At 34.2% G+C, this 22,565-nt stretch overlaps 3 protein-coding genes across 5 annotated transcripts in view; 2 read left to right on the plus strand and 1 right to left on the minus strand.

Annotated features, from left to right (window-relative positions):
• LOC105215809 (uncharacterized) overlaps nucleotides 1-10,926 on the plus strand; it is a 38,342-nt gene extending 27,416 nt beyond the window's left edge. Inside the window, exons 2-4 of the mRNA XM_029042601.2 lie at nucleotides 9,291-9,542; nucleotides 9,614-9,767; nucleotides 10,262-10,926. Of these exons, the coding sequence (XP_028898434.1) occupies nucleotides 9,291-9,542; nucleotides 9,614-9,767; nucleotides 10,262-10,362 (507 nt within the window). The 3' untranslated portion in view covers nucleotides 10,363-10,926. The remainder of the gene's footprint in view (nucleotides 1-9,290; nucleotides 9,543-9,613; nucleotides 9,768-10,261) is intronic.
• Nucleotides 10,540-13,467, minus strand: Manf_0 (mesencephalic astrocyte-derived neurotrophic factor homolog). Of its 3 annotated transcripts, none has more exons than XM_011189935.3 (5): nucleotides 13,351-13,467; nucleotides 12,821-12,943; nucleotides 12,593-12,717; nucleotides 12,393-12,534; nucleotides 10,540-11,299 (listed from the first exon to the last, which is right to left on the minus strand). In XM_011189935.3, the coding sequence occupies exons 2-5, from the start codon at nucleotides 12,900-12,902 to the stop codon at nucleotides 11,133-11,135; spliced, it is 516 nt and encodes a 171-aa protein (XP_011188237.1). In that variant the 5' UTR covers nucleotides 12,903-12,943; nucleotides 13,351-13,467; the 3' UTR covers nucleotides 10,540-11,132. The 3 variants fall into 3 exon arrangements, with proteins under 3 accessions (XP_011188237.1, XP_011188235.1, XP_011188234.1); XM_011189933.3 differs by lacking the exon at nucleotides 13,351-13,467 and adding an exon at nucleotides 13,196-13,344; XM_011189932.3 differs by lacking the exon at nucleotides 13,351-13,467 and adding an exon at nucleotides 13,188-13,344.
• A 133-nt stretch (nucleotides 13,468-13,600) lies between these two features.
• On the plus strand, nucleotides 13,601-22,499 carry LOC105215807 (uncharacterized). The gene is made up of 23 exons (XM_011189930.3): nucleotides 13,601-13,928; nucleotides 13,980-14,317; nucleotides 14,380-14,703; nucleotides 14,763-14,968; nucleotides 15,037-15,245; nucleotides 15,303-15,392; nucleotides 15,451-15,612; nucleotides 15,672-16,129; nucleotides 16,194-16,572; nucleotides 16,635-17,021; nucleotides 17,097-17,598; nucleotides 18,157-18,542; nucleotides 18,606-18,939; nucleotides 19,475-19,637; nucleotides 19,715-19,904; nucleotides 19,968-20,147; nucleotides 20,217-20,481; nucleotides 20,546-20,748; nucleotides 20,822-21,354; nucleotides 21,423-21,500; nucleotides 21,566-22,061; nucleotides 22,116-22,247; nucleotides 22,311-22,499. The coding sequence occupies exons 1-23, from the start codon at nucleotides 13,833-13,835 to the stop codon at nucleotides 22,419-22,421; spliced, it is 6,222 nt and encodes a 2,073-aa protein (XP_011188232.2). The 5' UTR covers nucleotides 13,601-13,832; the 3' UTR covers nucleotides 22,422-22,499.
• The last annotated feature ends 66 nt before the right edge of the window (nucleotides 22,500-22,565 follow it).

Here is a 22,565-nt window from a genome sequence, read left to right on the forward strand (position 1 = left end):
CACTTTATTGACACTCTGATGACACAGCTGGAATATGGGTGAAATCGGTTCACAACTACGTCTACTTCCCATATAACTCAATTTTGAATTCTCTTGATTCGTTCACTTTTTAATACATATGTATATACATTAGGAACAAATGAAGATAGCGGAATAAAACATTACACAAATACTGTATTTGAGATGTGACATCACTTGTGGAAAAATTGTCAAAATCGAACCATGAATTTTCAAGGCCCCTGGTATCGAACATGAAGAACTCAGTGCCTAAGGGTAATTTTTGACCGAAAATATAGGTAAATCCCTCAGATATTTTTATGTAATTCATTCCCTCTGAATTTTTTTCTTATAACAGTTTCTCTCTGCACCTGAAATGGTAAAAATCGGGATCCCAGATCCCATACACCTAATTATAAGTAATATTAAATTAAATGAGCGTATAGTCTTCGATACATTGTATATTGGTGGTAAAAACGAGTGAAATCGGTTTATGAATTACCTCTGTCCCCATATACTATTTATGATGATTTTCGTTATTCTATTGAACTTTATACCGAACTTAACCCTTCCTTACTTGTTTTTATTGAAAATTCAATACCACTGTGAAGAAACTGATAAGACCGTTTTATTATTGTCATAGGTCATTAATATAGTAGATGAACACATCCCCAGTTCTGAAGAATGTTTCAAAGTATTTTCACTCTCTCTCGACGGAAAGAAGAAACAGCTTAATACCTTGTTCTATAAGGTTAATAGAGTACGAGGGCTGCTATATTTATTTCTGGCCTAATAATGAAAATAGGAATATTTATCAACGAAAATTGTTTTTTTGTTTTTCGAAATATTCTCCATCAAGATTTATACACTTTTGCATGCGCTCAAACCAATTTTCGAAGCACTTTTTTCGAGCCTTTTTTTGAGCGATTGTCAAATTGTGCGGGATCCAACGAGAACAAACCTTTTTTACGGCCAGGTGTTCATGCAATATCGGATGTATGCTGGTGGGAGAAATGCATAGGCATGTCTCTATCTAAAGGTATGTTACATGACGGTCTTGCATTATCAGTTCACGTACGGCATCGATGTTTTCTGGCACAACGGCTGTTTTTGGACGACCTTCACGGAATTCGTCTTTGAGCGAGCGTCGGCCACGATTGAATTCGTTGTACCAGTTTTTCATAGTGCTATAGGATGGTGCTTCATAGCCATACAAAGATTTTAGTTCATCGATGCACTCTTGTCGCGATAATCCACGTCGAAAGTTGTGAAAAATGATCGCACGAAAATGTTCACGAGTTAATTCCATTTTTTGGCCGAGATGAATTTTTTAATTCCCTGTAAATAAAACAATTCACGATTAAATGACAAAACGTTCTGAGTGATGTTATGCTAAAAAATGTCAAACTTTCCAATGGAAATGTCAGATTGCACCTGGCAACACTTAGTGTTGCCTAGGCCAGAAATATATATAGCAGCCCTCGTAGCAACTGTAACCTCAAACTCTACCGCAACCCACGATTATCTCAAAATTATTTACGATTTAATAAAGTTCGGATAATTCAAGAGTCTTAATATTTACATGAACATTGCAAATGCAGAATTCTTTAACTAAACCCTAATGTCTTCTCATTTACTTGAAAAAGCTTATAGCTATGATTTCTAATTTTTCACACTCCCTAAATTGTCTTAATTTCTTTACCGCACACGTTCTACAGCTGCAATTTCTTGCATCGCTTGAATGGCGATCAATAAACGGTTGACATTCCATAAAAGCTTTTAATGTACTCTTCCGCCAATCGTCAACGGAAAATCAATTTAAACATATCAAATATTTGTGATCTTCTTACTCTACGAGTTTGTGTACCCACATGAGTACTTACTGCGAAGAGATCAATTTCATTTTTCCATTTGATGCGCGTCATTGATTTTTATGAGGTTTATGCAAATTTCGTTGAAGTAACAGCCCACGCTTGAGATTCTTGGAAAGCTTTATGATATTTTCAAATAAGCAACTTACAAGAAATATTTTATTTATTACGTGTTTTTCTCTATTTGTTACTCTTGAAAATGACGTGATACATACCTACCAGCATGATCGTCAGCTACCTCGGCAGTCAGGTCTTGCACCCACGCAAAGCGTGAAGTTTCAGCTAATTTGTAGATTTTGTTCAGTCAACTAGCATTTGTTTATAATTTGCAGTTGTTTTCTGAATGAATGCTTGTTAACACATTGTTTTGTGTATTTGTTATGTGTTTTAGTGAAGAGATTTGAAAGACTAGAAGAGCGCAATGAAGCAAGTAATCTTCCAAAAAAGTGTAAAGCCTATGAAGAAGCAAAAAATATTTCCGTTTGTTATGACAATGAGCTTTAAATCTGTTTAGGTATGTAGAAAAGAGCTATATACATAGCTCCCTATTTGATTTCCGCCCCAAATTAATCTATTTAGAGGCAACTGAGTTCACAGAGTTGTGAATATCACATACGAACTTCTGGGTTCATTCCACTCAATATATATATATATATATTTGGCGTAGGAACCGCTTTAACCGATTATAGCCGAATCCACCAGAGCGCGTCACTCATTCCTCCTTTTTGCTTTTTGGCGCCAACTGGAAATACCAAGTGAAGCCAGGTCACTTTGCACTTTGCACTCCACCGGAGTGGAGGTCGTCCTCTTCCGCGGCAGTGTCATTCCACTCAATACCTTCTGTTAAATCTATAAAGAACCGCTGATATAGAGGAACGTACATGAAGGAACTTCTCGGAATCTGAACCAGTGTAGTTGAAACTCGGTTGTAGAAGTTTTATTGTTGTGCTTTGCAGCCGAGTTTCTTCTGATATAATTCATATTGGACTTCAGATTATCCGATAAATATAAAATATTTAAAACTGATATATTTTATGAACATTATTTTGGGAATATTTTACATCGTCTGCCGAAAGACACGCGCTGTTTTTCTATAATATTTACCTCAACTCACATGTACACTCTCGACCTTCTATTGTTAAGATATAAGAACATCACGCCGTAGATTTTTGGTTTAGTAATTTATTGACCTTCCTCGTTTAATGTATTCTCCGTCAATCAATTCTACAACACGTGTCAGAAATGTAGCTATTTATTAGAACATACGCCTAAATCTGTCGGATAAACATTTTCCTTAATTACTGTTGTATACACCACATCTATTTATGCTATACTGAATATAGTATATTAACCCAAATCATTTTGAATATTTCCATAAAAATCAGTATAAACCTAAATAATTAAAAAGCAAAAATGTAAACTTACATAATTCACTTTAATTTACGTGTATAAATGGAAATGTTCCAAATCTAAATGTAAATCTAAACTAACAAATATGTATTTGTATACATTTTTTTTTTTAAATTGTATTAAAATGAAAATGTGGGTGAGCAATATGTATTAACACGCCTGACATCCGCTGGCCAGCTGGAAAAATATCACAGCCCAGTGTGAATTTCAACGACCCAGTCAACAGCAGCCACAATGCGGCTAACAAACCTTGTAACAGTTCTCAAGTATATCAGTACTTTTATGTATATGTGCATGGCATATAAGAAAATATATTATGTAAGAGTTCAATTTTGATGTTTTAATGAAAAATGTTAGAGGTTGAAAATATTATCCAAATAAAAATAAAAATAAAATTTGTGAAATTCACTGGTTGACAGTCCTTGAACTGATAAAGTCCGGATATATTTTCGGTTGCGTAGACTCAAATGTATCGAATACCGAATTCAGTTTCAATAAGAAATAAGACAAGTAGGGTTGTATAAAACAATTATCGAAAGGATACATTAAATATTTATAAAAATTTATTCGGGTTTCAGTTCGTATCAAACTTTTTTAGAAAAAACTCATGTACAGTTATTCGTAGGGCCAGTCAGTATTGATATCTTTCGATTTTCAGTGCGATTTAGGTCTCTGATAAGAACTGATTCGAACAATACAAGCATACACACATAACATATATTATACCAGGGTAAGCTTTCCTTGCAGGGTATTCATTCACAATTGTTTTCTTTTTTTATTAATATTTTATTTTTTTGCGATCAGCTTATTTGAACGGCCTAAGCATTTGGCGTCGGTGGCAATTATTTCATTAACTCACTAGCGTTTAGCTGGCTTCGAGGGTGTTTTTTAGCGAATTGTTATTAGCGCTGGCCCCATTAATTTGCCATAGTATGCAAGACTCATTTTTTGCTACAACTAATTGTATTTATTCGATTTCGATAAGCAGCCGCCAGATAAATTGAACAGATGCACAATAAATCACGCACAATAAGAAAACAAGCGTTCATAGATTTTGCGTACACCAAGCGGATCTGCGTGACTCTTATCTAGAGCGCGCCCGTTCGATAAAACGACGCATCTTTATTTGTACCATACATTACTTTGTATGTGTATACTTGAATACTGGATATATCCATCTATGAGCGCGTGTTGAATTTATGGCACTGTTTGTTTGGGTCGGATATCGGGCATTCAGCTTGATCTTCTGCTTATTATTTTTTTCATTTTGTTTTTGTTGATCTTCTTACCTTATAAAGTGCGTTAATTCTTATTTGCACATTCAAGTCGTAGTAGAGGTGTGGCCGTCATAATTGCGTAGCACACGTTCTCGGCACGTCACTTTTGCGGTAGCGGAATCAAAAATAAATATAGAACCACGGGTGGGGTTTACTGGTCGGTTATTAAATCAGTTAGTGCTAAACTTGTAGAAGAGTGAGCGATAGCTTTGGAGCTCAGAAAAATTATACCTTTACTAAAACTAAAATTACTTGTTTGAGTCAGACTCAGGAACTATATTTTTAGTCATTCTGAGAAAAAATCGTGCTTCAAATGTGGTTAGAGTGACGGAAAGAGTCATAATATAAGAAATATTACAGAAATCAGGAAATTTCGACAGTTTCGTTCCGTTACTTTTTTGTTTGTTTCATTTATGATGAAGTGGCATGACAGCTTGCCCCTATCATACTTGAGTGAAACGTACAACTATTCCTGAGGTTCTTATATTGGAATTAGATAGAAGATGATGATTTAATTTTAGACTTTGATTTAGTGGTTGCTCCATAAAATAAGTAGGCAGGTAGATCTCTTCTTTTTAAACGAGTTTGATTGGAATGTACCAAGGCATTTGCCAATGGGTTTGGATGTTCACGAAGTTTAGAAATATATTTCTTTCTGCTGTCCTCTATTTCCTTCTTTACCATAGGAATGTCAAGATCCTTATGGATATTTTCATTACGCATGTACCATGGTGAACCCGTTATTGTTCTTAGCATTTTAGATTGGAATCTCTGAATTATATCAATGTTGGTTGCACAGGTCGTACCCCACAATTGAATACCATACATCCAAATCGGTTTTATGATTGCATTGTATAACAGGACTTTGTTGTCTAGGCTAAGTTTAGAATTTTTGTTTAGAAGCCAATTTAAATTTGCTGCTCTTAACTTCATGCAAGTTACTTTACTCGCTATATGTTTCCGCCACGTAAGCCTTCGATCCAGATGAATCCCAAGATAAGTTACTTCATTCGCTTGGGGTACTAATACATTGTTTATTTTAACTGTCCGACATGTTTCTGGTCTTAGAGAAAATGTAACATGCTTGCATTTTTGCTCATTAATTTTTATACCACAGTTGGCTAGCCATTCTTCGACACAAGTTAAGTGCTCCTCTAATACTCCTGATGCTCTAATGGGGCATTTGTTTCGGCTTACTATGGCTGTGTCATCCGCAAAAGTGGATGTCAATACGTTATTTGCTATTGGAATGTCTGCTGTATATATTATGTAAAGAGTAGGGCCTAATACACTGCCCTGAGGTACACCGGCCCTTATTGCTCGTTCTTCTGATATAAAATCTGCTACTTTAACTGTAAATTTCCTATTTCTTAAATATGACTCCAATGTTTTATGCAATTCGTAAGGTAAAACGTTTTTGATTTTCCATAAAAGGCCTTCATGCCAGACCTTATCGAACGCCTGAGCTACATCGAGAAAAATAGCTGAACAGTACTCTCTGTGCTCGAATGCCTTCCTGATTTTGTTTGTAATTCTATTCACTTTGCATTTGATAAAAATTTTGTGATGAGCATTTACAGATAATGAAAAAACCGCAAAACTTGCAATATTAAATATGTACAGTTATACTATATATAGTCGTAAATATTCACAATCGCACATTTTTATTTCACTTTCGCTTGGCATTTGATTGCTTTCAAAGTCATGCACTTGAGTGCAAATCAACTGGAAAGTCAACCGCCTTGTATATTTGTGCAAGCTTTTTGATTATACATATTTATTTTTTTACTTCTCCTTTTATTTTTCATTCAGTTATTTTTATATTTTTCCCTTTTCTTTTAAATTTTTTTATTAATTTTTTTTTTCAAATTTGTTGTAATTAAAATAAACTTGCAAACATAAGCATTTATCCAGCCGATTAGCTCATCTGCCTTGTCCGTCATCACTTAATCCTATCTTTGCCGTATTTTATGAAGCAGTCATCGGTGGTATGCATCATACAATATGTAAATGCAAGCTCTAATACGTGCAAATGCTCGTATGCCCCTGGGCACTACTAGCGCTGGCATGTTGCACGATTAATTTCATTTTTGTTTGACTCAGATAAATATCAACAAATAACAGCGAGCGAAAAATTACGTTACGAGGACAGTACGATAAATCTTGGTAGCAAATACTTTTTTCTCAATAGTAGTATATGAAATTAATGACAATGAGTATGCATGTAATTGGCGTAGAAACCGTTAATCCGATTATAGCCGAATTGATAATAGCGCGCCATACTTCTCTTTCCCTCGCAGTTCGGCGCCAGTTGAAAATCCCAAGTGTAACCAGGTCGCTCTCCACCTAGTCTTTCCAACGGAGTGGAGACCTTCGTATTCCTTTGCTTCCACCGGAGGGTACTGCATCGAACTGGAGAGACTTTTCACAGTGCTGGAGCACTTTCATCAATTCGAACAACAGGACCTAGCCAGCATAGGAGCTGTCTCTTTATTCGCTGAACTATGTCTACATCGTCGAATAACACATACAGCACATCATTCCATCTTCTGCGGTATTCGCCGTTGCCAATGTTCGGATTTTGACATCGTCCACTCTTCTGCACCATAAAGGAGGACGGGAATGATGAGGTACTTGGTTTTTGTTCGTCGAGAGAAAACTTTACTTTTCAATTGCCTACTGAGTCCTTAGTACCACCTGTTGGCAAGAGTGATTCTGCGGTGGATTTCGGGACTGAGATTGTTGGTGTTGTAGATACGACTTCAAAGTGATTACTGTCAACAGTGACGTGGGAGCCAAGATGCGAGTGCGCTGAGTGTTTGTTGGATGACAGGAGATATTTCGTCTTGTCCTCATTGACCTCCTGACCCATTCGCTTCGCTTTCTTATCCAGACGGGAAAAAGCAGAACTAACGACGCGGTTGTTCCTTCCAATGATATCAATATCAAGAAGATTGTACCGGCTCTATTTAGCTCTGCAACTCGTATTATTTTTTCCATCATCAGGTTAAAGAAGTCACACGATAGTCACCTTGTTTGATATTGAACGGCTTGGAGAGGTCCTTCCCGATCCCGATGTAGCTTTTGATGTTGCTCAACGTCAGCTTACACGATCCTATTTTCACGGGTCTTCTCCAAGATTTGGCGCATGGTGAATATCTGGTCGGTTGTGGATTTTCCAGGTCTAAAGCCCCACTGATAAGGTCCAATCAGTTAGTTGACGGTGGGCTTTAGTCTTTCACACAGTACGCTCGATCAATCAACCTGTTGTAATCACATCTATTTTCTGGATTGAATTTTAATTTTTCTATTATAGAAAAAATTCAAACTTTGACTGACATATCCAACCATCTTCGTTAAAAAATTTCGCACATTGAGCTCAACTAGTTTCTGGCGAATGACAAGTAATTGGAAGCGTGAATTTGATGTTGACTTAATCGAATTTTGAACGTTGCAATCAACAATTTGAACGCCAATAAAACTGTGCATTCGACAAACAACAAGCAAAGCGGCCTTTAAATTGTTGTTTATTATTTCGCCTCAACGAACGGATACAGTAAATTGGCTGATATTTTATTTAATAACTATGTCTGTGTTGTCTAATAGCTGACAAATGCTGTACAAATAAAATGAGTGTACCATTTTTGTTGCAAACACTGTAGCTTTTGAAGCATACCATTTTTGTATTTATTAAAAAACAAAAACAGTCACATTGTTTTAAGTATTTTTTTTTTTTGATAATAATTTGTCATGTTCGTTTTTTTTTATTTTAGCTAGCGTTTATCTGCATCCTGCATCTTAAATGCCGTCATCGCATGAGCGCACGTTAATTTGCATTGAAATCAAGTGCGCTTTGTGAATCATGCGACCAAAAAAAGTTGTGTTGGAAATAGCTTTCCTACAATTCATATATACTATTTGCTTACTTCACCCCGCTCCCCCTCATTGACCACTGTTTAAGCCAAGTACACCTGCTATAAATTGAAATTAATAATTTTTATACAATTTTCCATTTTTATTTTTCTCTTTTATTACTTTATTTTGCTTGCGTAAATTCTCGGATATTTATAGATCTTGGCAAACTGTAAATAGAAACGCAAAATGGGTATTCTGCATTGCATATATTTCCTTTACTTTTACGTAATTATGTTTATAGTGGGTGTGCGGTGTGGATATTGGAAAACATTTATTTTATACCGAATATGAGAAGCTCCGACATGTTTTTAACCAAAATGATTGAGTTGATATCATTCAAACATATAACTTGAATTCGGTGCAGATCTTTATCTAGCACCCATATACCTGATATAATGATGTTCGTTGCCTTTATGTCCCAATTGAATTCAACCCCGGATAAAATTCAGAGTCAATTTCAGTACTGCAGAATCAGTTCCCGTGAAAATTGTCTATAACAGACTTCTCTAGTGTAATTTCAGGTTTCAAGAGTTTACATCCTTTTCAGATTGCATTCCCTCTTTTGTTGATGCTTAGTATCAGTGTGGTCTTAGTATCAGTGATACAGGAAATTAACCATATTCTGGTGAAAAAGGTGACGTACTTAGTTTAAGGGTTCTCGGGGGCTCACTAATCAAATCACACTTCTGATATTACATTATTCTTAATGCCGAAATTATCGTAATTAATTTTTAAAGTTTTGTGTTAATTTTATAATGCTAAATTATATTTTTGCTTAATTTCGCATTTATAATTTAATACGTTCTTCTTCTCATTACAGTTTGCCAACATGTCTAAGCCACTGACGAATACCTGCTGCTTCTGCCAATCGCTACGAAATGGTTCCATTATATCAGGTCTTTTGGCAATCACTTTGTCCATCATAACGATCGTTATTAGTTTCACTTTACGCATCGATTTCAATACCATCGATTTTGATTGGCTGCCAAAGGATACTGTTAAGATTATATTAATCATCAATCTATGTATGACAATACTGATATCACTGCTCATGATTGTTGGCGTTGTGATGGTGAGTTGTGGGCGTACAACAGTTCGCATAGAGTATTTATAAGCGTTTCTTTCTTTTTTTATAATTTTCAGCGTAATCACTATTTGATGATGCCATGGGTCGTTTTGGGCATTATGATAGCGATTGGTCTACTAATATCGGTGATATATACCGCCGTGAAGTTCTTCATTGACGATTACGTGCTAACTGGTATACTGTGGCTAGTTTTCGGACTCCTCACAACAGGTTAGTGAAATAAATATGACTCAGCACTTTACAAAAGATTGGGTTAGTTGTTGTTTTTTAAAAAGTTTTCTGCCAAACCAACAATCATATATTTATTTGTAATGTTGGAACATATGTTTCAATCATTATCCTCAACGTTTTCTCATTAACCGACGATAATTGACTGGAAATACCCTATAATAAAAATTCGCGGGTCTGGAGACACATATCTTATCAGAGATGCATAATGACTATCTTTCAGTTAGATCTATATTTTCTACTATTTTATTATTTTGTTTTCTCTTTTTTATCCTTAATCCAAGTGCAGCTAGGAATTGATGCTGCACGCAGCACTGTAATCAATTTTGTTACGCCTAAAAGCATGCTTTACACTTCTAACTACTTCAATACAGTCGAATCTTTAATATTTCAACAATATTTTTTATTCAATGCATTATTAAGTTTTACTATTTCTTTCAAAATATTTATTTGTTTTAATTTTTTTTTTCTTACAGCAATTCTCTCCTACTGCTGGTGCGTTGTTTACAGTCAATACGTGGTTTTGTTGCAGGAGAACGAAAGGGGGCGTTACAACAAACAATTGTATCGCCGTTAAGCGAACTACGAATGCGATTTAACGAAATTATATTTTAAATTTCTTTAACAAAGTGAAGCAGTGCAAATTAAATATTCATGCAATGGATGTATGTGTGTACTTTACTTGATAGCATTTCTAAAAGTAGCTTAGTTTTAAGCAAAAGCACAATAATGTGCATAGCTCTTCAAGTGGCAGCAACAATATACTCTTCGTCATTTATTTATGAAACTAATAATAATTTATTTGTAATTTTAAATTTAATTTTTTTCAAAAATAATAAAAGTTTTATTACACTTCATGCCATTTATCCACTATCTAGCTACTCACTTTACCTGCCTGCTCCGAGCATATTGCACTTCATTCTCTTTGCTCTTCATATGAATTTACTGGAACTAGTGCAAATTTTTTTTAATTTACTCAATTTTCAATTTAAACAAATAATATGTATTCGTAATGTAAATTTATATATGTATGCCTTAATGCGAAATATACCTTAATCAACATAATGTTGACTGTTGTGTGATTGTTGTATCGAATAAAATTAACAATTTTTTTGTAACCAAATATGTGTTTCAAGTTGTATTCTGTGTTTTATTTCATACGGTTTAAATATTTCTCTTTTTTACATTATCAATCTAACTTATATAACAATAATCATGGATTTTTGAATTAAATTCATCTAAAAAATTGAAAATCATTCAAAAAATGACAAATGTTCATGTGAGTAGAATTAAGTATTTGCATATAAATTAAGAATATAAATTAAATGTGCAATCAGCCATTGATTTTTATAATTCATTGTGCGCATATTTCGGTTTCAGTTCCTCTATTCTCTTGATAAAGTCAGTTTTTTCAATGCAACCTTCACAGCTTTCATCCCAATCGTTGAGGATTTTCTTCAGGTCACGAACCTTCAATTTTTTCAGATCGACACTGTTCAAATCAATTTGTTTCTCTGCAAGTAAAACGAAAATTAAACGTTTGAAAATATTTTCAAATATAAAAGTTTTTTGTTACAACAGTCAATGGAAATGCAGGTATTTGCTAAAAACAAATCGCTCATTTACTTGAATAGTGTCACAACTCAAAAAACACGATTTTTGAGTTGAGTATGCAGAAATGTGCGCAATTTCAGCGTCCATATTGTATAAAAATTTCATTCCGATGCGCAGAAAAATAAACGGTGAAATAAGAATTTGCCGTTATTAAACTTGTTATGTTGCAATATTTTTTAACCACAATAACGACACTTCTCAGTTGTGCCAGAATTAGTTATACTTTTTTTACGAAACAACGACATATTTTGTGTTACAACACATATTGTCATAGGGTGAAGTTGGTTTTCTTTTCAGAAAGAACGACATCTTTTGTGTTGGAACGATATTGGTGAAAAGTAATTAAATTTTTCATAATGCTTTTTTTCAGCAAAAACGACACATTTGACTAATGACGGCGAAATTGATTTATATTTTTCACAAATAACGACATAATTCAAAATGGGTCACATTTATGCCCAAGGAAAAGAATTAGTATTTGTATTTAATATATTACAGGCCACTAGATTTGTCAATAAACTGATGACAGTTTTTTATATTTGCTAAATAAGAGACATTGGAAAATTTTAAATCGCTCTTCTGAAAAATCGACTTTTTTGAGTTGTGACACTATTCAAGTAAATGAGCGAAATGTTAAAAAAGGAGAATTTTTGCTTTATGTGCCGTATCTTGGAAGAATTTTAAATCGCTTAAAAAACGATGTGATTGGTGCATAGGAGTAAACACGAGTACAACAATAACTCAGATTTTACATGGGATCACTAAAGCAGTCGGATATCTAAATTACTAATACAACTAGTATTTGTTGTTGTAAAAGCATCACATCATATTTATCAATATTTTAGATTTACGCGTTTGGTTGATTTTTTAAAACATTTGTTTTTTTTAAAGCACTGTAAACTGAATTTACACTCTTCATATTGAACAAGAAAAAACTTTGTATAGGCATTGTACACATTAAACATATAATTTGGTTCCTATGTAATGACTTACCATAACGTAAATCACAGATCTGGGCATCTTTCTTCTTGAGTTTCTCGCAGATCTTATCGGCAGGCATCGACCAACTCAATGGCTTGCTGAGTTCATTCAAAATGCCAGTCGCCGATTCTTCCAGTCCGCCCAAATAGTAACACTATAGGGTTAAGCAAAGAATGTAAACGCCCACAAAATAATATATTTATTTTACTTACAAATCTGTGCTCCTTATTCTTTTGCTTTTTGCAAAAGCTTTTAAACTCGGCTTCAATTTTCTTATGATCCTTCTTTGTGGCATCGTTCAATGTATCAGCAAAACGTTTGACAGTCTTGACACAAACTGAAAATAACGATTTACATATATTTATTATACAAGCAGAACATTTGAATTGGCCTTGATAAAATATGCCCAATTGGCACATCACCCCCCAAAACAAACTTACCTTCACATTCGTCTTCTTTCAGCGCTATGCTGCTTTGAATTAGTACAAAGGCAAAAGCCACTACCAGTAAAAGGGAACGCATATTGCTTCGCTAGTTTATGGAAACTTTAGTTTACGAAATTTCTGGAAAAAAAATATATTTATATTATATTGGTTAACAAACATTTGGACATTTATTTGAACAGTTGCAGAGCAACAGCTAGTTTCCAAATACGGCGGGTATCTTCGCTACGTAAGCGTTTTCTATAATATAAAAGTGCCGTGACACGCTTTTTTTACTTCTTTATTCTTATATTTTCTGCTTTCGCTTATCAGTATTTTACTGAAAAATACAACAGTCTTTAATTAAATGAATTACTTCGAATACCTGCTTACAATTAGTTCACTCAAAGACTATGCTTCCCACTTTATTCTTTAGGTTGTTTTTTTATTGAATAATGAAAAATTTTGTTTGAAAATCTTTTAATTTATCTCTTCACGAATGCTCAACCGGTGAAATTAAAATAATGAGAATATTTTTTGACACTCACTTGTCGCTTTGTCATTGGCTGATGGTTGCTCATACGCGATTTTGTGATGACGTAGATTTATGAAAGATGGTAATACCTAACTACACAGCTGATGCAAGTCAGAGGTGTTACAATATATTTCCAGTATTTTCAAAAACTTATTTACTGGAATAATGACAAGGAACTGTAGTTTAAAAAAAATAGTATTTGTAATTTTGAATCAAATGAAAACAAAACTTTTTATACTGCAAATGTGTTCCGTTTCCACGACACTCCGCGACGTACCTGAATTTTATCCAAACAAGGATTGCAAATCAGCATTCCCCTCTACAACAACAACTTCAATTAATTCCAATAAGAACTGTTTTCATAATAACTGTAGATGTCGCCGTCAGTAGCGTAAATTTGCTATTCGCAATTGAAATATTTTAAAAAAGAAACAGACGCGCGCCGTAAAAGTTTAAAACAGCATAATATTATAAATTCAGTAAAAAATATATAAAATGTGGTGTAATTATGAACCATCTCAAGTTGAGGATGAAACCATATCGAATGCGTTTTCATCTCGTGGTATTTTCAGAATCAAAAGTGGGGAAGAGGTGAGAATAAAATATGTGCAAAAATATTTTGTAAGACAATCATAATTATAGGTCAAAGAATATCCGCAAGTGCTTGCATCATTGCAAAATAAAAAGGTTGTCATCGCTGTGGATAAAAGTTTAATATTGCTCGAAGACGAATTGGAGGCCAAATGCAGTTTTCTGAACTTCAGCGCCCATATCGATGCTATAGCAATCTCTACAACGGGATATATAATTTTGGTCGGTTTGCGAAACGGCGAAATACATGGCATATTTATTAAAGGATTACTTTTATTTAATTTAACTGTGAATACGGACGACGTTCATTTAACGGGACGCACTTTTGCGGGTATACAACAACTGGACGGGAAGTTTTATATAAGTTGTACAAATGGAAGTGTTTATCGGTAAGTAAAATCATACATATTTTGCAAGAACAGCTTACCAGTTCATTGAAATCTCATTATAGGCTCAGTGACATCGACGAATCGCCACTCGAAGCAAATACAAATTTTACATTGAGAGAAAATGACACTGTAACTTTTGAAGAAAGCATGTTCGAAGCCGTTGCTATTACAAGAATCATGAGTAATGGACGTGGTTTAAACGATTTGGAGTCGACAGTTATGATAGCGCGGAGTAGTTGCGAAACAGATGTTGAACAGCATTTACCGCTTTATATAGCAGGTTCACGTAACGCAGTTTTCTGCAGAGATCGCACGAATATCACAAAAATTACTTTACCCGAACGTTTTAATGGTGTGAAACATATTTTCAATTTAGAGAATTTCATGTGAGTACTTGTAAGACAAACATTTAAGAAAACAAAAATTGTGTTTGCTTTCTTTACAGTTTACTTTTAACTTACTCCGGTCATCTAATAGAATTCTGTCCGATAACGAAAATTTTAAATTTTCCAAAAGTGCAAAAGGACAATGAACTTCTTATTGATGAAATAATCATTCTGGAATGCAATGATGAGTCTATCGAGTTGCTTGTGCTGGTTAAGTCAACTGAAACGGGAAGCGAACGCCTTATAAAATTTGTGGAGTATCCATGTAAACAAAAATATACTGATGTATATACATTTATTTTATTTACACAATTATTTAATACTTTTAACCAGCTTTTAAATGCAACAACGAGCTAGAAGTGTCAGAACAGGCGTGGCTTGTGCAACAGCCGAAATCTTCAGCTAATTTATACTATCTTAGTGGCAAAGACATAAATGCAGAAAACTTACCAAATGAGATTGAAATGATTTTGGTCTCCGAAACACATCCTAGCGAACGTTTTAAGAAACTTTTATCAAAAGGACTTTTAGATGAAGCTGAGGTTAGTAAAAACATATATTTTGAATAAAAACAACTTGAAATATAAATAATATTGCAGAGTTTCGGCAAGCAGTTTGAATTGTGTCTACAACCACTTTATGAGGCAAAAGCAAAGCGTATATTGCTGGCGTTAACGTCATTCGGCGATGTAAGTAACTTGCTTTAATTCTAAACTCTTTGAAACATGCAATTAATCTTTATAATAGAATAATGCAGAATTGCTAGAACAATATTTCAAGGACTTACTTGCGGTTTTACAAAATATTGAAAATAGTGATTTTTTTAAACACAACCGCATGATTAATATGCCCTCACGCCGAACGCTGGAGCGTTACTTATTGGAAATTCTCAAGCATTTGAACGAAGAAGTGAGTAAAACATGCGCAGAAACACTTATTTTTCTTTAAATTAATTACTAAACCTGTAGAATGATGAAGTGGATTTGCTAGAAGTACGCGAACAGCTACGACGTTTAGAAACGCTTACAATTCTTGATCCCTACGAGGTCAACTCGGAATGGTCGAAATTCGTGTATCATGCAAATCTTACGAAAATGATTGTAGCATTGTTTAAAACCGATATGCCAGCTGCATGTTTGATTTGGAAGCGCCACACTAGCGCTATTATGAAACATTTGAAAGAAGCCGACATACGGCAACTACTCACACTTATACCGAATCACACGGAACCCTTTCATGTGTTGCAATGGCTGCGCCAATTTGTGCCTACCGTCAGCAATACCCATCCCAAGTTAACACCATACTTTGCGGAATGGTGTGTACAAAAGACGCGTACATTGCAATATGCCGACCATTGGCCAGAGATTGGGCTAGAATTTGCAAGTAAAGTGGCGGAGATATTCGAGGATATTGAATTTATGTATTGGTAAGTATCGAAGCAGAGCTGTTAATAGTTTTAAAATTACATTCTCTTCCTATCGCGCTCTTAGCGACGTACGACGCCAACACGAACACAATATTGTTAAATTTCGCGAATTGGTGAATGCATTGGAGGATTTGTCGGTGTTGAAAAAGCGTTACAATTTAATATTTACGCTAGATAATTATCTAAAAGACTCAATTGATGAGACCGCGCTATGTATATTGCAACGCGTGCATTTGGATAATTTAAAGAGTCTGGTCAATGACTTTCTCTATCCCATATTTCAAGAGAAGGGTAAAACTCCAGTGCAGCCCTTGTGTCAGTATATCAAACTTTTGGTGACCAATCGTAATTCGCTGAGCAGCTGGCTAGAACGTTCGGTGGTCTGCATAGATCTACTACACAATGAAGACGACAGACTTGAGTGCGCTTTACTTGTGCTAAAGGTATGCATGAGTTCGTTTGGCAAAGTAACTTTTGTAATTTATACTTATTCTTAACCCCTTAGAGCGCGCCGGTGCCTTGGCCAAATGTTGCAAATCCTCTTATAAAACTGCGCTATTCCACACATCCAATTGCGTTCCAAATAAATGTGGAATACGAATTACAAGTTATAAAAATTATGAAAGTAAAATACGGCTGGCCGGTGGACACAAATTTAGACTCCAATATGCCACTCTTTGTGCAGCGTGTGATTAAACTGCAATTTCCGGACATGTTGGACGACATACGTACACTTACAAAAATCGTGCCGGATATAGCCATAAGCGCCAATTTTAGTTGTTGCTATCATTTAGTATGCAATAAGAATCCGGAACTCGCTTATGAATTTTTCAAATCTCTTAGTGATAAAAAACACAACAAAGCCTGCATGGAAGTGATCAATATTTTGGCTGTAAGTGTGAATTGATTAATTTTTAATACTTGTTTACTTCATATTTTTTACAAAAAAAATTTCTTTCAACTACAGAACATGCTTGAGGACCCCACGTCACCCATTGATGATAAGGACATCGAGCAAGAAAAAGATTTAATTGATTTCTTCCATTTGATCGTGCCACATGCCAACTGTCGCAGCGTTGTGAAGCGTTTGCGCGCCATACAACAGCGTTTTGTGCTCTGCAACAAATTTCGTCTGCATGTTGGCGCCGTCAGTGAATTGGTGCCACTAACAAAACGTTTGCAGCTGCTCGATCGCGGCATTGAGTGTATAATGGATCGTAGTCAGGCAACGGTGAATGTGCCGCGTTTCATTGTTAGCGAAGTTGCAGATCTGTGTGCAGCGCTGCAATTGGAAAAAGTGTATGGTGTCTTGCATATAAGTCGGCGTATACACTGTCTGCCGCTCACCAGCGCCTTGGCTTATGCCATACTGCAACTTGTGGACTGTACACCGCAAAATAGCGCTGACTTCATTGGTTTGGCCTTGGAGCTGCTAACACAACAGATATTAGCAATGCGTAGTAGTAAAAGTGAGTGAAGTGAAGTTGTTGCCATGACTTTATTTTTATTTAATTATTTTTATTTCTTATAATTTTTATTTATTTATTTTTTATTATTTTTATTTATTTTTTTTTTACATTTTTATGCATTTTTTAAACAGTTTTTAGTTTTAGAAATTTTTTCCTCATTATACAATATTGCAGAAAGCATAAAAAATTTTTCACATAACGATCGCTTTTCCCCGTTTTTTGCAACGTTATTAATATTTAATTTTAATTTCGTTTAATGTTTTCATTAAATTTAGTCTTTTAGTTTTTTTTTAATTTCGGTTCAGATATTTTAATATTAAATAAAGAAATAATATTGTATTAATTATTTTTATATTATTTTCTTCTTTATTTTAATGTATTTTTATATTATGATTTCTATAATAGTATTATTTTTCTATATTTTAATGTAATTTATTTTATTTTCTAAAAAATATATATTTTTTAAATTATTTTTAACTTTTTTAATTTCTTTTTTAATTTTTTTTTTTTTTTAAATTTTTTTTTTAATTTTTTTTTTTTAATTTTTTTTTAATAAAGGTGCCAGCACGTGCAACTCTTTAGAGAAAGACACCGATGTTCTCACATTCCCTTTAGTCTATGAACTACTTCTGCAAGCCTCACTACAAGAGCCCCACAAGCTAGCCGAATTGTCAGAATTGCTGAAGTATGTGCAACTAGCCGCTATTAGTTATCCCGTCGACGCGCTAACATGTTTATACGTCGATAGAGAGAAAGAGGTCAACGAGAACATCTGCAAAGCATTGGATGTTGCCGAAATTACGCTCACTGATATGACGCTAAATTTCTCAGCAGCACAAATAAACACTTCATTCAATGCCAAACCCACGACGCCAGCGAAAACCCGTTACTCTGTATCGATTTTCGATCAAGTCGATGTACAACTTGAGCAACCACATATACAAGTAGGTTATAATTGATATATTTAAACAAATTTTGTTTTTAACACTTTCAATTCACTGCGATAGAGTAAGGTCATTGAGAAAACCGCGATTATGAAATTTGTGGCACGTAGCATCTTGCTGCTCTTAGCCGAAACAGCGCCCACCAACAGTTTGCTGACGCAATTGCGCACAATGCTAAAGGATGACATTGAAAAGGATGCGGCAATGGATGATTTCTTCTCGTCGCTGGAGCAATTGATCAAAGCTAAAATGCATGATATTTGGTACATAATGGTGCAATATATTTTGGAATATCAAAAGCGACACGAATGCAATATTATCAGCACCGATTTCGTTTCGTTACATTTATCGCGTGTGTTTCGTAATGTGATGTTGAATAAGGATGTCAATTTTATAGGTAACAATTGCACATAACTATTTTTGTTTGTGTTTGTTTGGCATTTCTTTTTTTGTTTTCATTAATTTTTTCTTTAATTTATTTAAATTTATTTTTTTCTTTAATTTATTCAAATTATTATTATTATTATATTTTTTGTAATTTATTTAAATTTATTATTATTTCTTCTTTAATTTATTTAAATTTATTAATTATAAATTTTTTTTTATTATTCAAAATTATTATTTTTTTAATTATTCAAATTTATTATTTTTATTTTTTCTTTAATTTATTTATATTTATTATTGTTATATTTTTTTTGTTTATTAAAATTTATTAATTTTTTTATTGTTTTCATTATTTTTTTTTAATTATTTAAATTTATTATTCTTATTTTTTTTTTTAATTATTTAAATTTATTATTATTTTTATTTTATTTATATTTATATTTCTTTTTGGTTTTATTTATTTAATTATTTATATTTCCTATTTCATATTTTTTTTTATTTATAGTTCTTATTGATTTTATTCAATTAATTTTTTTTTTTATTGTCAGATCTCTTCGTCATGCTAATCGCGGATAAAAATAAAGAATCTTTGCTGAATATGCTGAGTAACGATTTGAAGACAGATCAACAGCGTCTAAACCTACTGACACTTTCCGAAATGTACAATGTACACCAGGAAGGTCACAATCATGTAGAAACAATACGCAATAAGTAAAGTGCAAGCTATAATTTTTATTTTTATTCAATTGGAAGTAAGCTATCTTAAATTTTATTTCATCTTTATTTAGGCGCTTGAAGCAATACTACTACATGGAATTCTGCAAGCAGGACCCCAGCATAAAAGGCAAATTCAATCCCGAAACCGATAATATACAACAATTATTGAAATTGTTTTGCAATAAGAAATTAGATGTGATTTGGCTTGAGCGTATGAGTCGCGATTTCAATTTAGACTATCAGCAAATACTTATAACGCAGGTGAGCCATGTACATTTTCGCATATGGACATTTAAAGCAAAAAAATAATAATAACAATTTTAGGTACTGAGCAATTTGGTTGGTCAGGAGCTTAAATATGAAATAAAGACGGATGCTTTCGGTGAGGAAGAACTGGCTGTACTAAGTACAGTTAACGACATACGCAAATTATGTCAGCCATATTTGCATGCAATCAAAAATGCCGATTTAATAACGGCAAAGTTGTTACAATTCATAAATGAGGTGAATTACATATTTATATACGTTAATGGTTTATCACATTACATTTTTGTAACACCTCTTCTGTTTTAGATCAACATTTATTTTTACGAGCTGTATTTGTATGTTATAGAAGTACTGTCATTTTTCGATAAAATGCCCAAAGAAATGGGCATTTGGAAGAGAGTCTTACAATTTCTCAAGCATAAAATGGTGAAGCGACGTCGCAATCGACCCGGTCCACTGGAGACCGATATGTGGCTAAAGTCACAAAGTGAAATGGGTGTTATGCCAAAAATTGCACGTTTTCGCTTGCCATTTAAACCAATTATCGAACAGCCACTAAAGGATACTTTGGGTAAGTGTAATTTTTGAAACATTGTTTTTATTTTATTTATATAATTTTATTTTATTTCTCAAAGACAACGAATTAAGTGTAGACAATTGTGAGAGCTGGTTTCCGCTCATGCAAATGCACACCATGCTTAAAGGTTCGAGTGATGTGGCAAAGGTGCGCGATTATTTTTGCATGTCGGCAGTGAAAAACTCCATTGGCGAGTACAAAGCGAAAACCGAGTCCGAGATATGGCATTTGCAGCCGACGAATAATGCATTCCTGCAATCGGTAAGTTCGGCAATTGCACTGATTTTCAGCGTTGTACAGCTACTACATATTTTACACATAACTACAACTACAGATACTGCGGCTCGTGAAACATGTCACCAATCCATCAAAAGTATTCATGATACTCTATTTTGTGGCGAATTATGCACCAGACGGCGCCGATCAAGTGGAAGCTTCGCATGAGTGCTATAAGTATGCTGTGGCACATAGCGATGTTATAACCAATGAGAAGTATCAGGATCAATTGATGAAAATTAAACGCAAATATCCCATACTTAAGACACAGCATTTGCTGTATATTTATGGTCTCACCGAAGAGAAACTACTGCGTCTGGTTGAGAACCCAACTGAACTAATTTATAGCCTTTATCATCATGAGGTGATAATGAAGTCCAGCAAGTTGGATATTAATAAAGTGGCGCAGGAGATTGCTGATTTGCATAATTTGGACTTAGCGGCGATGCAATTGCAATTGCTGCAGAAGTGGTTATCATTCACAGTAAGTTCGGGCAGCGAAAATGTATTGGAAGAAACCCTGTTCGAAGAACACTGTGCAGACGAGGTTAGCGAGACAAATGCCGGCAATGCAGCAGAAAATGTTAAGAGGTGCTGATAGTGCCGCCTATAAACATTTTTAGAGCAATTTTCTAGCAATATTTTGTTTTATATTGCAGATCTAATTACATACTCAACAGTTGGCCGAAGAAGGAGGCCGTAGACTTCTTTGTTGCGCACATTTTTCCAGATGATGGGTAAATGCAGCATTTTCGTACAATTACAAAATACTTAAATAATATTTGTTTTTAAACAATTGCAGTAGCGTAAACACCAGCAAACAATTGCAAATGTACGAATGTTTCTCGAAATTAAATGATGGCAGCGAATCATTTAAAAGTGTACTTAGCCAGAAGCAATACATCACCATAAAGTGTGTGCATGAGTTAAGACAGTTGGGTTACAATTTAAATTTGGAAACATTTACAAAATGCAATAAAATCGATATATTAAAAACGATTTGGCAACGCAACGCACAAAATCCGCACACGCTCGAAATATTAGCGAATATTTGTTTGGGCTTCGATATATTTCACTCGAAAATCTGGAATGGTATACTGAAACGTATGGCAATGTTCAATATGGTGCGTGAATTGAATGCTTTAGTGGATGTATTGTCGTGCGAACAAAAATTCCTATATATAGAGGGTTTGACAGTTGCATGGGAATGCGTCTTGTGGCAACCATTCAAAACTGCCAATCAGACGCGTTCCATTGCACAGGAGGAAGTATTGCAAAAGGCGCTCTTTCGCTTACAGGTAAGTTATAGTTTTTCAAAATTTAATTTATTTGAATTTTACATGCTGTTTCAGGGTTGTCCAATTGTACACAGGTTGAATTTGGTGGAATTCGCTGAGCTATGCATTGGTTTGGAACGTGCACATATGGCAGCCGTGGCATTGGCTTTGTGTCGGGATGAGGTGAAACGTGAACATATCAAAAAAGTAATAAGTTTCAGCCAATTTATTTATTAAAAATTTGTAAATAATATTTTTTTGATTATGCAGTTGATACTACCCAGGAAGAATGAACAAATGCGCAAGGAAATTTTGGAATTGGAAGATGCGGGATTGCTTTCTGTGATTTTAAACTTTGCGCTAAAGGAGCTGGAACTCTAGATTTCCGAATTACATACAATCACTTATTGTAAATGGAAATTTAAGAATAATTTCAATAAACTTATTGGAATGATTTAACTATTGAATGTTATTTTTGGTAAAGGGTGATTTTTTAAGAGCTTGATAACTTTTTTAAAAAAAAAA

Source organism: Zeugodacus cucurbitae, chromosome 2 (genome assembly GCF_028554725.1).
Source record: "Zeugodacus cucurbitae isolate PBARC_wt_2022May chromosome 2, idZeuCucr1.2, whole genome shotgun sequence".
NCBI classification, from domain to species: Eukaryota; Metazoa; Arthropoda; class Insecta; order Diptera; family Tephritidae; genus Zeugodacus; species Zeugodacus cucurbitae.